The sequence below is a fragment of the Apus apus genome, chromosome 1 (genome assembly GCF_020740795.1).
Source record: "Apus apus isolate bApuApu2 chromosome 1, bApuApu2.pri.cur, whole genome shotgun sequence".
NCBI classification, from domain to species: domain Eukaryota; kingdom Metazoa; phylum Chordata; class Aves; order Apodiformes; family Apodidae; genus Apus; species Apus apus.
The window spans coordinates 153,274,825-153,294,565 of record NC_067282.1 but is presented as its reverse complement, the minus strand read 5'-3'; the positions used below and the strand labels follow the sequence as shown (position 1 = coordinate 153,294,565).

Below are 19,741 nucleotides of genomic sequence, written 5' to 3'. Positions count from 1 at the left end.
ATCTCTTCCTGGCATTACTGCAATTTTAGAGGGTCTCATTAAAAATGCTTGCCTCGGAATCTATATATTAAACTATCAAGCCAGCGAAACGGCTATCCAGCAGGACTAAACAATGACATTTTGTGAATTACGGAAATTATCTTGTTATCTTTCTTACAGTATGAACCACTTCCAGATGTACAAACTGCCAAGACAGCTAATGACTTTTCTCTCCCATTACTACAAAACAGCAGGTGAGGAACAGCCAACTGAGTTACTTCACAGAGCAGTAATAGCTAGCTTATTATTACTAACCACTAGCTTACTTGCTAGCAAACACAAGTATGAACTTGGCTCACCTTTTGTCTGAATAGCTACTGTCAAACAGTTCTACACGTTAGTCATGAATAGTAAAACATTTAAATTTTTCTTATAAAAAGGAGTAGTTTTTCATTACACTATCCCTTTCACTAATAGATCAAGGTGCCTAAGTTTCTGGTGGAGGCAACGGGATAATTTATTAGCACAAGCAGTGTTGCTAACTAATACTGTTAGAACTAGGAGCACAACCTCAATTTAAGGACTTGAGTAGAATTTTTTTTTTCCTACCTCAAAAAACATACAAAGAGAAGCTGCTCTCTGCTCATCAACAGAAGCTTGACTGTTTTGGAAAGATGTTTCTGAATCAAAGTTGCCTGTTAACCTTTGCTCTAGCAGTGAAAAAGTGAAAACCCTATAATAACTGGTAAGGCAGCAAGAAGCTACTGCCATGTAAAATAGAAGTATTTTGGGAGGAGATATTTACTCCTTAAACATGGCAATTTAGGCCAACTTCTTCATAATGGATGAAAATACAAGAGAATGCCTCCGACAAAATGTTCACCTGCAATTAAACATAATGATACTGATCTTTGTCCAAACTTTTTCCTTTTGGAAGGAGGGAAAGGGGTTTCTTACGAAACATATAAGTGACATAAAATAATGAGGCCAAATGTAACAAAAACAGTTATATCACATACCAGAGAGCTGAGAGGAGAGAGAGCACTTAAAAACTGAGAAGCAACAATTTCTTGAGGAGTCCATTGGTCAAGCAGAAGCATGGTTCAAGACAGCCATTCATTGTCAGCTGCAGAGGTCCAGGCAGACTCACTTCTTTTGAAGTATAGGTTTTAAGAGCGGCAGACCTCACTACTGCACAACCATGACAGTTTTGTCATACAAGCACCATGCATAAAGTGCAAGTCCTTCACAGAAGCTGAGGTGAGTATACCTGTTCCATATTTCACTCACACTAAGGATTCTGAATGGGTGACTTTCTCTTCTTCATCATTAGCTTCTGTTGAAATAAATTATAGTCTGTTGTAAAGATGAGTCTAAGATTGCTAAAGATCTTACATACACTCTAATGGGATAATTGCTCCTCACAAAGCTGACAGATAACAGCAGATAGCAGTTCTCAGTTATCATCTACAGTTCAATTCTAAAAAAACACAAAATATATATCTTAAAACGCTGCTTTAGTACAGTGAACCTGCCCAAAAGAACGGTTCAATAAAGAAAATGAAAGGTTTGCAAGACTGAAGAAGTTTTGTTGTGGTTTGTGGTTTTTTTTTAATACTAGAAGGTACTCTTGCAATGCCAATTTTTATCCCTGAGACATACTGAGTTGACATACTGTTTTATTTTAGAAATGAAGTGCCAGAAAACAGCCATGAATGCTGGCTCCTTGCAATCCATTATGAAGCTGTGCTTTACCAAATAAATTTCACATGAAACTGGTGCTAGGTAAGAAGTACTGCTTCCATTGAAAGTCTCTCAGAAGTGTCTATTTCTCTTCTTTCATTGCCCACTCAAACTTCGAGTCCCTTGGAATGTAGTTACATATTAAGAAATTGCTGGGCTTACCTACAAGGTTAACACTTCCAGACTGCTCCAGCACTCTGGTGAAATTTAGCTCCCTTGCAGGTCAATTGCTGATTAATTCCCCTACCATCTCAGTACAGTTACCCAGATCAGGCTGCCTATGAAAGGCAATTAAATCAACATGATCAACTTGTTGGGAAGGCAAATTAGAAAGACTCAAAAAAAAGTAGTAATACCATCTGCATAGCTGTAGAGGCAGTAAAGTCTAGGAAGTCTGATAACAGCTGGAAAGGGAAGAAAACATCTTCAGCTACTGCAGCTACTTCTGTAGTGAACATATGACTACTTACAAAATTATGATCAACTTTTCACTAATGGGCTCCAGTTATATTTCAAACCAACTAGGGCAGCAGTAAACACAGGTACACAGAATCACAGAATGATTGCAGATGGAAGAGACCTCCGAAACTGTCAATCCCACCTGTTGCCTGAAAGTATGGTTAATTACCACAGGCTGCTTGGGGTTGTGTCCAGCTGTTTTTAGAGTATCTCAAAGGATGAAAAAGGTGCAACTCTTTATGGGCAATCTTTCAGAGGTCTGACCACATTTCATAGTAAAATAAAAATAATGGGTTTTTTTTCCTTATGTTTGAGTGGAGTTTCCTGTATTTCAGTTTATGCCTATTGCCTCTTTATGAGACACCACTGTGAGAACTTTGGCTCGGTCTTCCTCAGTCCCCACATCAGGTATCCAAACATGGATAAAATCATCCCCCAAGTCTTCTCATCTCAGGACTAAACAGTCCCGGCTCCCTCAGGTTCTCCTCATTTGTCAAATGCTCCAGTCCCTCTCTGTGGCCCTTCACTAGACCCACACAAGATGTCCAACTGATCCTTAAAGTAAGCAAGCAATAATACAAAGGGAGCATTTCAGATTTTTTTCTTTTCTTTTCTTTTGACATCTACAGCAAAAGATTTTAAATCAATGCAGTCACTTTGGAATACAAATTACTGATCCTCTGTGTGATTACTGTTTATCTTGCTTGCCAGATCCATGTAACTTGCAGCAAGAGGTAAGGTCTATGAAGGCAGACAATTTGTTACATTCTGAAAACTGTGATCATGGGTAGAAAAAGATTCAAGTGATTGATTAAAATACGTAAGAGCAATAGCCACAACAGAATTTTGCTGGAATTATGCTACAGTTGCACAAAACAAGTAACTTCATTTCTCAGTTGCATTTCTAAAATTGCCACTTCAGACTTTTATAAAAGTATTAACAACATTATTAGGAATGATACTCCTTACAGCAGGATCTGCATGACAGGATCCCAGATGCTACCTGAACACAAATGTATTAATTAAAAAATAATAAACCCTGCCTATCACTAATCTTATATTCTCTTTCTAATAACCACAGTTTCGGAGAATAGAGCAGTAATGCTGCAAGGCACGTGAAAAGTTCTAATTAGAAATCAGATCAACATCAAAGTAATTCTAGCTTCCACCTGTACCTAAAATATGACAGCAAACACAAGGCTATGATAAATCCAATACAACTTCCTTCATACTATTCACTACAATAACATGTTTCATTGTACCAGCAGGTATCTAAAGATAGAATACAGAGGAGCAGAAACCTATCCCCTAGTTTTCATTTCTGCACTGATTTTTCTTCTGAAACTTCCTGAAAGTTACTACTTCAGTAAGATTTGTATTGCTTGGTATCACAGTAAATTGGGCAGTCTGAATAGAGAGAAAAGAGAGAAAAAAAAAAAGCAGCAGCAATTACTTTGAGGAGTTTGGCTCACTTCAACAGTGGAAAGAATGTGCATGTTCAGCACTAGAACTTCCCCAAACTCATCTTGGCTACCTCAGAAATGGTTTCTCACTGTCTTGGATGTAGGAGACTTACAGTTGCTAGCTTACCTAAAAGGCAAGGGAAGACCTTCACCCCAAGTCAAATCCTAGCCTTTCTGCAAAGAGTGTACTGCTGCTGAAGGAGAACTTCCTCCTTCTCATGAGGAGACATCCAATTAGGCATATGAAAAAAAATAAGAGTTCTGTGCTGTGGATTTCCCAAAGACCATCTCTTTGCTTGTTCCAAAAGGCGCGTCAGGAAAAAAATTAATTTTGATACCAAAACTGAATTACAATTGCACTAACTAAAGAAAAGAATCGAGAAGACAGCCATCACTGCAGGACTTCTCGGGCATCGGAACAAAAACCCAGAAAAAATCCCCAACCATTACTGGATTTCAGTTTGAAGTCATATGAGAAAGGCATTTTCTATGTGCCTTTTGCTAATGGAAATATATCATTTTATTCTCTGATTAAGCTTTTTCCCTGAAGCACTGCGTACCAGCATTTTAAATTGCTCATCCTTGAAAGAACATTTTGTTTACAATTTCTGTTACTGTATTAAAAAGCATTCTAAAGAAGTAAGGCTTGTATATCAAAGAGATATACAAGAAATCTACCATATGCACGCCAAAAGGAAGACCCTGGTTCTATCATATTTCATGTTATTTCAGTGAAGAACTGTATAGAAACTTGATGTACAAACCCACTACCTCAGTGTCAAGCTTCCAGAATTACTATCCCTTTTACAACAACTTCTGATTTACCTTCTGAAATTGCAGCACATTTCTGTGCTTTTAAATTTAAGGCAAGTCGATGTCCTGCTTTTGGTTTGTTGTGTCTTGTGTTGTTGGTTTTATTTTTTTTCAGCCACCATCCACTATTATATACGGATATTTAAGGAACCAAAAGGGCGAGCACCAAATGAACAACCAATGCTCCCAGCACATTTAAACAAGAGTGCTTCACACCATTTTCTATGGTAAGGCCCTTTTTAAATAAACGTGTGACTCACTGTTTGTTTTCTTCACCAGGAGGTGGAGTCTTGCCATGCCCCTCCATTACAAAATCCTCATGTTCCATCTGCAAAGGCAAGCATTGCAGGTCAGAAATCGGTGGAGCAAAATGCACATCACCTAAAGTGGCCCTTTTCCATACGCAACAGCTTAAAGACAGCCACTTATCACAGTGGCTGGTCCAGAACAGATCATGTAGTCTCTTAGCAACATATGCACATCTGCAACCCCATCACTAGGGTGTAAGTTTATAGCACTATTTTCAGGAAATCCTACAAGGGTAAAAGGATGTTTTAATGGCTAAAGCAGAAGACTATCAGTCAGGGTATCTAGGTTCCATGTTTTGCTCCGATACGGACTTGCTTTGCCATTCTGAGTTAGTATGGCTTCTACCACTTCTTCCTTACATATAACATTAAAAAGTTATTTCTATCAACATCTCTGGAGAAAAATCAGAATTTTCAAAGAAACTTATTAGCCACAGACTGAAACAACTGCAAAAGCAGAGTACTTCTTGTAAAAAATAACCTTTATATGAAAAAGAATTTCACTGCATATGCATAGTTTAGTTAGCAGGGTAAAAAAGAGGCCTAAGGGAACCTCAAATAGATGCTGTTCCAGTGACAACATAAGGTAGGCATTTCCTTTGGCTCACGTGTTAAAAGATTCCTAAGGCACTAAGGAAGTTTCCTGTTTAATTGTTTGCTTTTAAAATACAGTTTTTGCATACCTTTTCAGTAATTTCTTTGCCCTGAAAGAATTACATTATATTTTATCATTCATTAATTATGCACTCATCATTTAATTATTACGATTGGCCAGAATTTTTTTAACAAATAGCAAAATATTATTTTCTTTATACAAACACTCAACACATGCACTTAATATTTTATATAAGCACCCAGATACACAATTAGTAATGCTCTACTTCATGTGAAGCCAGCAAACAGATCACACTACTATACTCTATAAGCCATACAACAAAGCAACTAAATCATAATCACATACAAACCCACAATCCACTACATGAAACAGAAAAGAGGAGAGAAGCACTATTTGGTCAGTAAAGACAACATGACTTAAGTCTTTGAAGGAGCAAAAAAACCCAAAACCAAACCAAAATCCAGCAGCCAGTTTCCCTTGTGCCCCTAACCTCCTCTCAAAAGAGTCCAATTTAGGCATTGCAGCTTGATCTTGTTTGCAGGTCAAAAATACTCACAAAACCACATCTGCATATTGACGTCTAACAAGGATAACAGAAATCACGTTGTTTGCCTGCACAGACACAGCCCTAAGCAAAACCACAAATGAACTGAGATACTGATGAACTGTAAGGTGGTAATGAGATCCAGAAGACAGTCAATCACATACACGGCAAGGTAATTTCACGTTTTGTATACATGTACCCATGCAACCCACAGTCAAAACAGTCTTTTCATTTAAAAGCAATGCTTGAAAGAAAATTTTGTATTACAGTTATGTAAATGACTCGGACTTTTGTCCATGTATTCTACACCATATCAAACTGGAATCTATTTGTACCTCAAATGTATCTCTGTCCATATCTGATTTGTAAGAGCTCTAACATCTGGACTCAAAACTGTAGAATTGAAGAGAAAGTTGTAGGGCTGTTGCAGATGTTTAAACACAAGAGTGGCAACTGCTAAAATAGCTTCAGATTTGTGGCCACACAGCAAAACAGCATGGTTCTTTAAATGAGGGTAAATGTGTAAGAGTTACTCATACACAACTTGAAATCAGGGCATATATTAGCCTGTTGCTGGTATAAGACAAGCATAATCCACAGGAATGTCAAGCAATAGAACAGTTTGTGGCCAGTAGTGGAAAGAAAGATGAAGTACAGCATTTGGGAGTAAAGAAACACTACGTACAGCATATATACTGCTAAACTAAAAAGACACTCATAAAGTAGGAATTCAGTTTAACAAAGCTGAAGAAATAGAAAGATCATAAAAACTGAAATATAAAATAGGAAAGATTAAAAAAACCTACAACAATGTAGAAAGAAACAGGAAATTATTTCATCAGGTAATAAACAAGAAATTTCAATAACAACTGGAACATCTAGTAGACCACCATAAGGACAGGGCAATTGTTGAAGTACTGCCAATAAACACTGTTGCTTTAATATGAATTTTATATGACAAATGCTAGTGACATAGCTGTTCCAGACACATTATCCTCTACATTTCAAAGAGGAGTGGGTAAATAATTAAGAACAACCAAACACCTGAGCCAGTGACAAGACTGTAGGTCTAGGCACAAGGTGTTTTAAAGCAACTAAAAAACCAACTGCTTTAAGAAATGTTAAATCAGCTTCCTCTACTTCAGGCAGAAGTATCTGAAATTACCAAAATCTACATTATAAAAAAGATTAAGAAGATATGATTATGTCAGCACTAAAAAAAAAAAGAGCTGGGATTCTTGTAATTTAGAGAAAGGCAAAGACAAAATTTCTCATGAGAAGTTCACCAAGAAAATTAGTCACAGAATGAGAAAATACTCATGAACATGGAAACTATTCAATACACAAAATTATGATTAATTGGTAAGTTTTCAGTGATGAAAAAGCTAACAATAAAATGCATCAGTACACTATAAGAATACATAGGCACTTTGAGACTTTGAGTAGAAAAAAAAAATCTCTTTTTAGAATGGATGAACAACTAAAGTAGGAAACCGTTGGCTGGTCAGGCTCAGCAGACAATGACTACTGTGTTGCACATTACCTGGAGGCTGGTATCAAGTGGGGTGCTGCAAGGGTCTACCCTAGGAGATGCCCATTAAACAACTTTACTGATGAGTTGAAGGTATGGCAAGGACCGATGAACCTAGACAGGCTGGAAGAATGGACCCTACAGGAATTTTATTAATTCAGACAGAACAAACACAAAGCCCTGCACCTGAGTGACCCTGGCAACAATAAAGGCTGCAGACTGACTGGAGAGCAGTTCTGTGGAAAAGGTCTTGGCAAATAGCAAGCTGATCTTGAGCCAGCTGTGTGCCTTGGCTGGAAAGGTCAACAGTATCCCAGGGTTTATTAAGAAGAGCTTTGCCAGTAAATGAGGGAACTGATTATCACCTCTACTCAGTGCTTATTATTCCAGATATGGTCTAACACACCTCACTTTGGGCCCCCCAGTACAAGAAATACATTAATAAAGTGGATGCAGGTCACCAGGATGCTCAGGGAGCTAGAGCACTGGCTTAGGGAGATGGGCTTGCGTAGCCTGGAGAAGAGATGGCTGCGAGAAGACCTGATATCAGCCTATCTATATGTACAAGGAGATCAGAAAGGAGCTAGGCTCACTGCAATGGTGCACTACTATAGGACAATGAGCGTAAGCTGAAGCAAGAGCAGTCCAGATTGAATATAAGATGACTTATTTTCACCATGAAGACAGTCAAGCACTGGAACAGATAGCCCAGAGAAGTTTCACAGACCCCTTGCTTCAAGGTTTTCAAGGCCAGACAGGATAAAATCCCTCGTAACCTGATCTGACCTCATAACTGACTCTGTTTTGAGAAGGAGGTCAGACTAGAGAGCTCACAAAGTTCCCTCCAACCTGAAATTTCCCAGAAATCCCATTAACACAAGAACAGATTGAGTTTAATGTTGAGAAGTAATACATAGGTAGGGAAAAAAAGAACAAAAAAACCCACACCAAATTCCAAACCCAGCAAGAACCTGCACTTCAGTGCAGAAAGGTCTAAGAAAAATACCTTAGAAAGTTACATCATCAAAAAAACCCACAGAAACAAAAATAAAACCACCACCAAGAAAAAGTAAACTATGCCAAACAGTAAAACAGAAAGAAATACCGAAATGACTAGAAGAACCATAGTATGTCCAATTTTAGAACACTGTCTGAGTAGACAGTGAAAGCTCAACCCCCCCTACACACACACTCTCAAATGCGAGAGCTCAGAATAAAGAAAGGTCTGAGGAAGAGGAAAGATTTTACATTAATAAAATCCAAAATTCGGGCTGTAGATCTTGGTCAATGCAAGAGGACACATGACTGAGACATATGCAAAAAAACCAGTTTGAGAGTACATTTGTTTGGAAAATATACTATTAAGCAGACACAAAATTAGCTGCAGTTCAAAAAAATTGCAATAATAAATTTCACAAGTCTTGTGGCTTTTATGATTTATGTATCTATATTTATATAGATATATATACATATTTATATATATCTATATTTATGAAGATTTGTGTATTACAGGATTACAAACAATAGCAATACAAGGTTTTGCATTTCTGTCAATGAGATCATTTTTACAAGTTAAAAGAGGAAGTTACATATGTAAGGTTATTCCACAAGCCTGATCCAGTGCAGCAATTTTTGCAATCCTGTTTGCAGAACTTTGCCTCTAGTATTCTTTTTTCTTTTTTTTTTTTTTTCCTGCATTTGATAAACAATCCCCTGATTAGTGATCTATATTTTTCTCTTTGAAATTTGCAATTTTAATTTTTTTTTGCTAAAAAATGCTATGCTGTTTATTGAGTGTTCTAATAATTTGAGAATAAGCTTATAAAGAAATATCCATTTCCAGCTTTCTCTGACATTTAAAAGTAAGAATCACTTTACTGGGTAGTTCATGTTAATTTAAAGAGATATATCTGACAGCCTTCTGAAAACAATTCTGTAGCAAACTGCCCCAGTAAAATTCCACAAATTCCTAAAATTAGTTTTTAGGTCCAGTTATCTATTCATTAGAGTGATTTCTGAGATCCAAAAGAAGTACTTAAAAATTAAAATATTTAGGTTTTGTTTTCCCAATGACAACAGTAATTACATCCCATTGCAGAAAGGATGAGAATGTGGTATTTTAAGTCTTGATTATGTGACCACTGGAGGATGAAATTGAGAGAAACAGCACATAATAGCTACAGTTAGCTGAGAATATTTTTATTTTTCTTCTGCACGCACAGTTCCTATAAATTTCCTATGCACGTTTCTTCTGCATAAGTCTTAGTTTTTCTTCACTTTTATCACGTCCAACATTCTTTCAGTTTTCTTTTTAAGGAGGCTAGAGTCCAGAGTCCTCACTACATTTCAGCTATACACAGGATACAGCAACCACAACAGATCTGGTTAACTGCAAGTGTTTTGAAAAGGCATGTTCTAAGTCTTTAGTGTCTTGTGACTTACACCGTAGGTAGGAAATGCAGTTGTCCCGAATTTGTAGAAAAAGAGTGGAAGCGGGAGGTAAGACAAAAATCTTGTACCTATGGTATTCCTCCCAAGGAAAGAAGTAAAGGTGGAATGGCAGAGGATCTGAGACACTTTAGTTTCTTTTAAAAGGACTGCAGAGGGAGCCACCTACTCCAAGAGGTGGAATCAAAGGAAGTGCCCTCCACACCTGTTTCTCCTGGCAAGCAAAAGAGAATGCTTCAAGATTCTGGCAGCTGAAAGCAGGAACCAGAAATAGACCCTGAAACAGTAGGGGGGGAAGTCAATAAAAAACTTGCATTTTTTAGAAAAGAAACTGCAAAATGTTGAACTCTGTATTTTATTATTTCAAAGCTTTTTTTTTTTTCCTTAGAAATCCAGATGGCTATGAGTATCTAAATTTTGACAAAAGTTTTACACATTACATGTTCTAAATAATAAGACAAGTTGTTTTATATAAGAGAAAAAAGCTAATCACAACACTCAGTACTTAGCTTTTATAAAATTAAATATACCAGAAGGAGCTTAGACATAATAAACTATTTTTACTACTCTTTCTAAAAATATTTTCAATAAGAACCCAATGGATTTGTTTAATGAGTAAACCCAACCTGGGAGTTCCTAGATAAAGTCAATCACACTTTGAAGTGTCAGAAAGTTTTAAGGGCAAAAGCCTCATCTTCCCTGAACCCTCATTTCAGAAAGCACATTTTCCTAACAATATTCAACATTTCACTAGATATCCTAGCCTACCGAAACTGAACTAAGCATAAGAGAAACCAAGTATTTTGTCAGGAAAAAATAGACAGAGCTTCTAAGAAATCCTGTATTTATCATGAAAAGCAGTGTTTTGTCTTTTTGTCTTCACCAGTTATATCAACATACTAATGCAGCTTCACCAGAGAGCTACTATCACTACCTTTCGTCACTTGCTCTCCACAGTTCCTTTTCATAGCTGTGATTTTTTTTCCTTCTCTATTTTATAAGAAAGACTGCAACCAGCCATCTGAGTGAACAGGAGATGAAGACTCTTAAATTTTTTCATTTACTAGCATCTCAAGTACACATGAACCGAAAGCTTTATCTGGGGTTCAACCAGACTCCAGTAAGGACCAGCCAAGTCCCAAAGCTGCTTTCTCCAAGTTGTGGCAATTTATTTCCAGTGTTAAGTTACCTGCTAATTTTAACACAGCCTACTGCAGGTCCAGTTTGGGACTGATAAATACAGTGTTATGCCACAACTACTGCTTTAACACCAGTGCACTTTCCCAATCATCATTAGCAAGAGTGCTACTGTAAACAGGTCATTAGCATTTCTTTTGTATCACTAACACTTGCTTTAAGTAGAATTTCACATAACCATGAAAATCCAAGCAATGAGTAATTACTCACTACTAGCAGTGGTGGAATCCCCGTAGATGCCAAGCAGCTAGAAGGACTTGTCAGAAATCTCAGAGACGACTTGAGGTCTAACCAAAATGTAATCACTACTACAAATTAAAGAAAAGCTGAGTCACCTCTGCCTGGCTTTGTTATGAGCACTTTGGACACATTGCATCAGGAAAATTTTTACTTATTAGCAGCAGATTAATTAAATGTATAATTTAACTTATTTTAACAAAATCAATGCAATTTAGCTGCAAACACTTTATTAGTTTTCTTAGGACTAAATTAGCATAATGCTAGCATCTCAAAATATGCATAGAATAGCACAAACAGGTTAGCAAAATTAGTCCCAAAATATACTTTTAAGATTAAACCTTAGAGCTGAGATGAAAACATTAAAAAAAAACCCCACAAACACCTTAGAAGCAGTGATTTAAACTTAAAGAATAGAAAAAAACAGCTCCTCAAAAAAAAAAAGAGCAAAGTATTCTTCTGAACTACATATAGGAAAGTCTTAGAGACAAGTAATGCATGAAAAAGTTATCTGAATTTTTTGTTTCTTTCAGCATTTTGTTACAGTAACATCACAATGCAGTATAATTTTCATTTGAACCTATTTCTACCTTTCCCCCCCCTCACAATTTTGCCAAAGAGTATTCTCAACATACAAAAAATGCTGCCACAAAATGTAAACCATCTCCTAGCCTAGTCACTATTTTCTTTAAGTTTCTGACCAGCATCTAAAGTGAGCAGGTTCAATGCTATTACCATCACACAGCCCTAACCAGTTTTCCTGTTAGTAAAAAGAGAAGTGAAAACTTACTAACTTAATCCTACTGCTAAATCACTTGGCACATTCAGTACTCCCTGTTAATCATTTTGTATGCTAACACACTTAAACCACATATAATTACTTTTTAAAATCACTAATCTAACACCTATGTTTGGTATACACAGTCTAATGGTACTTAAATTCCTGACTTGATGAAATGTTAGAACATTAACTATAAATGCCAACACATCATTAAAATGCACATCATCCTTAGGGAACAACGGGACAGATTATCCATGACAGCTCAAATAATAATAAAGTTACATAATTCAGAATATAAATTTATTTTTGTGCTGGTTTTGGCTGGGATAGAGTTAATTTTCTTTGTATTATCTGGTATGGGCTATGTTTTGGATTTGTGCTGAAAACAATGTTGATAATACAAGGATGTTTTCTTTACTGCTGAGCAGTGCTCACACACAGTCAAGGCCTTTTCTGCTTCTCCCACCACCCCACCAGCAAGTAAGCTGGGGGTGTACAAGAAGCTGGGAGGAGACACACTAGGGCAGCTGACCCCGGCTGACCAAAGAGATATTCCACACCATATGATGTCATGTACAGTATATAAAGCTGGAGGAAGAAGAAACAGGTAGACATTGGGAATGATGGTGTTTGTCTTCCCAAGTAACTGTTACGCCTGATGGAGCTCTGCTTTCCTGGAGATAAATTCACCTAAATAAGCACCAAACATGCAGCAGCGGCGTAAAGACTAGAAGTTTGATTTCTACCTCCAACTGTCACTAATTAATCATCTGCACTTGCAGATATAATCTATGGCCCATCTTCTAGGTAACTTTTAAAATGTTTAAATTATCTAATACTCCATGAAACACAAAGCAGCTTAACATGAACTCCCTGCTAAATGTGAAATACATAGTTTTATGAATAACATGAGAACACCAGTCACACCCTGCAAACGCTAAAAAGGTCAGGACCCCAGTCATATTTCATACTGCATAGACAGGAAATTTTACTTACTTAAAAATATATTTTAAAAAACACATTAGTTACCTGCAAAGTACTTCAAATACAACAGCTCATATATATATAAAATTATGAATAAAATATTTCATCTGAATCTTGCACTGAAGGCAATCTGAACTACCTAGTTGTCTGCAGCTAGTTCCTGTTTTGCCAGTAACACTTTCAACTGCCACAGATAAATGTTTCGGTCACTCAAGTTACGATATGACAGAATATCTAGAAGTGTCATTGGAAAACTTCGCAACTCTGAAGCTGCCTAAGCAGCTTTGAATAGTAGTTCAGCAGTCTCAGACACATCTATAAAGCACGCATGTCATCAAAAGTGCTCTCCTTTTCCTGCACCACAGCTGATGATGCACTCCATCCACTTCTTGGTGTGTTCTCTGTTCTACATATGTAACACTGATCGCAGAAAAATCTGCATTCAGCAAGACAGGAGTAATTCCTGTATTTTATTGAACTGACTTTCTGTATTATTCTTTAGCTAAAGATCATTAGCATTTCACAAGCCATGAATTCTTGCTAACTTCTGCAGCTCTGAAAAAATCTTTCCCACTTCTCATTTAGGGGAAACACCTGACCCAAAAAGCCCTTGAAAAGTTCAGCCCCCACCATTACTTCAAACAGCCACTCATATGCAGCCCAATGGCTCTATTTAGCCAACTCATTTTAAAGTTAATTTACTCTTTCCAGTGCACACACACATGAACTAGTTACAGCAGTTTAAACTGACATCTGTAAGTGGCTGTTATTTTGATACACGTACTTCAACTACCCCGACAGAGAAGAGAGAAAAAACATTAACTCCTCTCTTCTACTTCGATTTGGAAAGCTGTAAGAATCAGTGCCACATGAGCACAGCTGGCAGAAACAGCAAAAAATATTTTAATGGCCCAAGAAAGCATATGATAATTACACTTTTGCACCACACTTTCAGTCACCTTCTCTGCCACAAATACTGTTTCCTGCTGTTTGTTAGAAGTGACTGAAAATGACATAAACCTGGCACACACAAACAGGTTCTGAAGTTATTCTGCCTTAAAGAGACCTGACCAGGCGGGCAAAGAAGAGAAAGAAAAACTTTGGTTTCTGAGTTCACAGGAATCTATTGTGTGGATTCTGCACACACAGAAACTGCCAGTGGCTTAGAAAGTTCCTGAGCAACACACAGCTGGAGGTTGAGAGAAATTCTGTATATATTAATCCTGTTTTAAGCCTGCCTTAGGCATCCACATTTGACCACTATCAAGAAGGAGAAGGAACACAGGCTATTCACACTCACTATGTACAGCTACTTTCCAGTTTCTCCAGATACCACAATGTAAATCCAAACTATTTTTAGTCACAATGGAGCCACTGCCAATGGTGCTTGCTTGTATAATTTTAAAAATTTCTCAGGATTATTAAAATTGCTAGGTAACTGATAGATCACCAAACCATCAAAACATCCACTCATCTCTGGGATAGAACCTGGTTTTTTCTAGCTTACATATGTTAAAACTTGCCCGCAAACAAAAAACTCAAACACCACAGGAATAAGTTATTTCTCTAGGAATCACATGTGGCAACTCCATACCTGTTGATATCTACCAGTATTATCTCAGAGTAGTTCCATAACATACCTCAGCAACCTAATTCCACAGAGGCTTACTGTATCTGTAGACAACTATCACATTCTCTCTTCTTCATAATACACTGTCTTGACTACTATACAAATGTCTCTGTGAACAGATCTTAACTGACAGGAAATGCTGACATGCTTTTAATGTTGCTTTTACCCTCAGGGAAAGTGATATTGCACAATGCCTTTTTGCAAAGTTCAAGCGTCCTTACTTGTCCACACAATCTCTTATCCACTGCAATTATGACAACCATCACTACGATTTTTAGTGTCAAGAATAAAACAAAGGTCTTCACGAAACCCATTCTTTCGCAGCCAATGAGAAGAAAACACTTTGAGGAAGTGAAGCAAATTCATAACCATCTAGTTCACTACCTGAAAACAAAATTATCCTTGCAGGGTCATGCAAATGTATGAAGTCAACAAGACCAGTAAGTTTTACACCTTTCAACGACTCAGCAAAACTCACCAGACTATAAATTATTTGGAAGGCTGAAGAAAGCTTTTACTGTTTGTGGCTCCATTTTCTCCCCAGATTCCTATCCCCCTCAGTATGCTATAAAACAGTAAGATTGAAAACATTTAATACTTTTGCATCTACAAGATTTTAAGTGGCTGATTATATAGAAATGTAGTGTCACACTGATATGGACTACAACTGCTGCCAACAATGCTGTAAAGCCACTACAAGATCAAAAGGCAATACTCTGGTAAGGTGCAAGTCCGTCAAACTGTGTGCCAACAGTACGTCTGCATGAGAAGAGTCACTTTGGTAGCAAAGCCAATGTCCCTGACTGCCTCCATCTCCAAAATCATAGTGGCACTATACTGTGTTAGCTCTTAACTGCAGAGTTGCTTATTTTTTTTAAACAAAAGTTATTTGCTTTTTTGTTGGTTTCACAAAGTGCAAAGTGCTCTAGTCAAGTGAAAAGGAGAAGAAACTAACATGAAAACACGAAAAAGAACCAACCTTTAAAAGAATGGCAAAGTTCAGTTTAAACTGAGTTTTATTTAAGACTGAAGCATTTTTTTCCTTGAGAAATCTGAGATACCTGTTCACTGAAATGACATTCCATGCCATTACATTTTCTCCACGTGAACTGTACATAGAAAAGGCTGCATCAAAGGACTGCATGATGACAGGCCTTACGGATCTCTAAGTCAATTTGGCAGATGATGGTATTTTCCAAAGGAAAGACAATATAACATTGCATTAACCTTCTATTCTTTGCTTCAAAACTACTTCAGGGTATTCAGAGATCATAACACAGAAAGAGACATCTTTCAGCCTATGTATTTTAGCAATCTTAGTTTTCACTACAGACTTGTGCTGAAAATGATGTTGATAACACACTGATGTTTTAGTGAATGCTGAGCAGTGCTTTGGCACAGTGTCAGGGCCTTTTCTGCTCCACAGACTGCCCCACCATCAAGTAGGCTGGGGATGTACAAGAAGTTGGGAGGGGACACAATTGGGACAGCTGACCCCAGCTGATCAAAAGAATACTTTATATCATATGACATCATGCTTAGCAATAAAACTGAGGTGTGGGTGTAGAGTTTGGCAGGGGCTGCCATTTCTCAGGGACTAGTTGGGCATCCATCAGTTGGTGGCGAGCAACTGTTTTTTCTTGGGTTTTATTTCCCTCTTTCTTTGTTGTGTTTTCCTCCCCCATCCCCCCCCCTTTTTTTTTTTTTAAATTATTAAACTGTCTTTTTCTCAACCCATGCATTTTCTCACTTTTATCCTGATTTCCCTCCCCATCCCCAGTTCACAGGCTATAGGAAGAACACAACAGTGAGCTGCTGTGTGGTGCCTAGCTGCCAGCTGGGGTTAACCACATATTGTAATTATAGCTCTGTTGCAATGCCTTGAAATTTTGAAATTTGAAGTTGTAAACTCACAAGCAGGTGTTTTTGTTTTGGTTTGTTTTTCCCCATGACAAAAGATTCAACTGTGTAGTGTTTTATAGGAAAGTGTTACTAGGCTCTTTTGTTGGCCACAGTGTTAGAGAAAAACTAACCCAAATTTTTAGCTTCCCTTAAAAGACTATGCTAATTTCTTTTCAAAACAAGTGTATGCCATAACATTTTTACAAGCTTTAATAACACATCATTAAAAGGGAGGACTACTTTACTAACTTCAGATTTAAAGTAATTCCATTATTTACTGAGAGGTTAATGGATTTTGTTTTTGTTAAGTACATGATACACAAATATTTTGGTTTTGAAATTAGTCTCCTAAGAAGCTGTAACATTTTCAGGCTAGAAAAATGAAGCTAGCAGAGCATGATGATGATTACATCAGTTTCTATTGCTAAAAATTGTCTTTTGTGCTCATATCAGTTCTTAAGATGCTACCTTTCAGAAGAAGCATAAGATAAGCATCTTGTTAGGAAGAATAACTCTACTTCTAAAAGACTTTACAAGATACAAAGACTGTAGGAACTTAGAATAGTTGTAGGTCAGCACTAGAAAGACTAGCTACTCCTAGAACTCATGTTCCAGAAAAATGATGGAAACATACCCTATATATCAGTGAACAGAAATATTGGAAGCTCCATGTGTAACCCACCAACTGGTATCAAAAAATGAATAAACTAACACATTCCAAAAATACTGTGACAAAAAAATCCACAATTACTTTCCCAGACCTGAGGAAGAAGCAAAAGCCACTTCAGAAAAATGAAAGCTTCTCAACTTGTGAAGTATTCTCAAGAAAGTACACTGAGGTTGAAAGTTCACCTTTTTGTACCTTGTAACAAGCAACAAATTTTCAAGACTAGCAGGGATTCTTACTGTAGAAATATCATAAAGTCTGAAAGCACCATGTACTAGGCCAGCACTGGACAGGAAAACAGCTTTTTTAGATTACAATGACAAAGCATTTTGTCCATTTCATTACATTATAGGCCTTCAGCCTGAATGGTTTAAATTATTTAGTGCCATCTGAAGATAAACCTAGTTCTGGATCACTTATAAGCCCCAGAGATACAGCCATCAAGGCTTTGGATGCTGTGTTAAGTTTGACAACCCAACTAGCATTTTCTTTTTTACGATATTAATTCTAAATCCCACACAATGAAAGCACCAGCCTAACTTCTCCACCATTGTCAGCATCAAGGAACACCCATTATCAAAAGCAGAGCACAACTTCCCCATAAACACAGTTGGTGGAATACTTGTGCTTTTCAGAAAGATACCTCCTGACTCCCTCCTAACAACACTTCCTTCTGAATATTAAGCTTCTGTTTAGAAATGTAAAAACATGTAACTTAAAAGATCATATACAAACACTATTAGGCAGGCCTAAGTTTCTTTATGCAGTGACCACAAAATGGTGGAATTTGGAATCCTTTGGGTGACCAGGCAGGTGCCCAGCAAGCTCATTCCAGCAGAGCAGACTTTTGACCTCTTCAGAGGATCTGCTTATTAGTGTACTCAGGGATAAAATCCTGAAGGGGAGAGGAGCCCAAGAAAGCTGGTCAGTATTCAAGGATTACCACCTCCAAGCTCAAGAGCAGTGCATGCCAAGAAAGAGGAAGACAGACAAGAATGCCAGGAGGCTTGCATGGATGAACAAAATGCTCCTGGACAGACTCAGACATAAAAGGGAAGTCCAGAAAGGGTGGAAGTGAGGACAGATAGCCTGGGCAGAGTACAAAAGTTGTCCAAGCCGCTAGGGATCAGGTTAGGAAAACTAAAGCCCAGATGCAATTCAGTCTGGCCAGGGACATAAAGGGTAAATAAGAAAAACTTCCACAGGTACTTCACAGTAGAGAAACTGATGCAATCTACTTGGACCTGTGCAAAGTGTTTGACACTGTCCTGCAAAACATCCTGAACTATAAATCAGAGAGGTATGTGTTCTATGGATTGACCACTTGGTGGATGAGGAATTGTCTGGATTGTTACAAAGAGCTGTGGTCAACAGCCTGCTGCCGAAGTGTAAAGCCACGATGAGTGGCATTCCTCAGGGGTCGCATACTGAGACAGGTGTTCAACATCTTTGTTAGTGATATGGACAGTGGGATTAAGTGCACTCTCATCAAGGTTGCTGATGACACCAAGCTGTATGGAGTGGTTGACACACTGGAAGGAAAGGAGGCCATCCAGAGGGACCTTGATGGTCTTGAGGTGGGCCCATGCCAACTTCATGAAGTTCAACAAGGCCAAGTGCAAGGCCCTGTACTTGGATTGAGGCAATCCCAAGCACAATTACTCAGGAGTGTTGGTTGTTGAAAAAACTCAACATGAGCTGGTATCGTGCCCCTGCAGCCCAGAAAGCCATGTCCTGGGCTGCATCAAAAGAAGCATGGCCAGCAGGTCAAGGGAGGTGATTCTCCCTCTCTGTTCTCTTGAGACACCACCTGGAGTCCTGTGTCCAGTTCTGGAGTCCCCAACACAAGAAGGACATGGAGCCCTTGAAGTGATGATTAGAGGGCTGGAGCACCTCTCCTAGGAAGGCAGGCTGAGAGAACTGAAGTTCTTCAGTCTGGAGAACAGAAGGCTCAGGGGAGACCTTGTAGTGGCTTTCCAGTACCTGAAGAGGCTACAGGAAGGCTGGGGCCTTTTTACAAGTGCTTGTAGTGATAGGATATGGGGTAATGGTTTCAAGGTGAAAGAGGGAGGATTTAGGTTAGACATTAGAAATTCTTTATTGTGAGGGTTATGAGACACTGAAACAGGTTGCTCAGGGAAGCTGTGGCTGCACCCACCCTGGAAGTGTTCAAGGGCAGGTTGGATGGGGTTTGGACCAACTTGGTCTTGAGGGAGGTGTCCCTGCCCATGGCAGGCAGCTGAAACTAGATGATCTTTAAGGGCCCTTCCAACCCAAACTATTCTGTGATCAACAATATATTTTATAATATACTTGACATATCTGAAATAAAAGCAAGAGCTTAGATATCCAAGTAAGTTTCATACACTTCTTAACCTTTTCATCAGCTCTGTGTGAATACTTCAGGATAAAAAATACCATCAAAACAACAAAACCAAA

General features: G+C 38.0%; 1 protein-coding gene across 14 annotated transcripts in view; it reads right to left on the bottom strand.

Moving 5' to 3' along the window:
• Window positions 1-19,741, bottom strand: part of TNRC6B (trinucleotide repeat containing adaptor 6B) — a 135,809-nt gene that overhangs the window by 90,549 nt on the left and 25,519 nt on the right. For 6 of the 14 annotated variants that reach the window (XM_051638709.1, XM_051638701.1, XM_051638788.1 and 3 more), the window contains exon 4: window positions 4,718-4,785. The exons of the other annotated variants lie outside the window; for them this stretch is intronic. In XM_051638709.1, coding sequence (XP_051494669.1) covers window positions 4,718-4,785 — 68 coding nt within the window. The remainder of the gene's footprint in view (window positions 1-4,717; window positions 4,786-19,741) is intronic. 14 annotated transcript variants of the gene reach the window in all.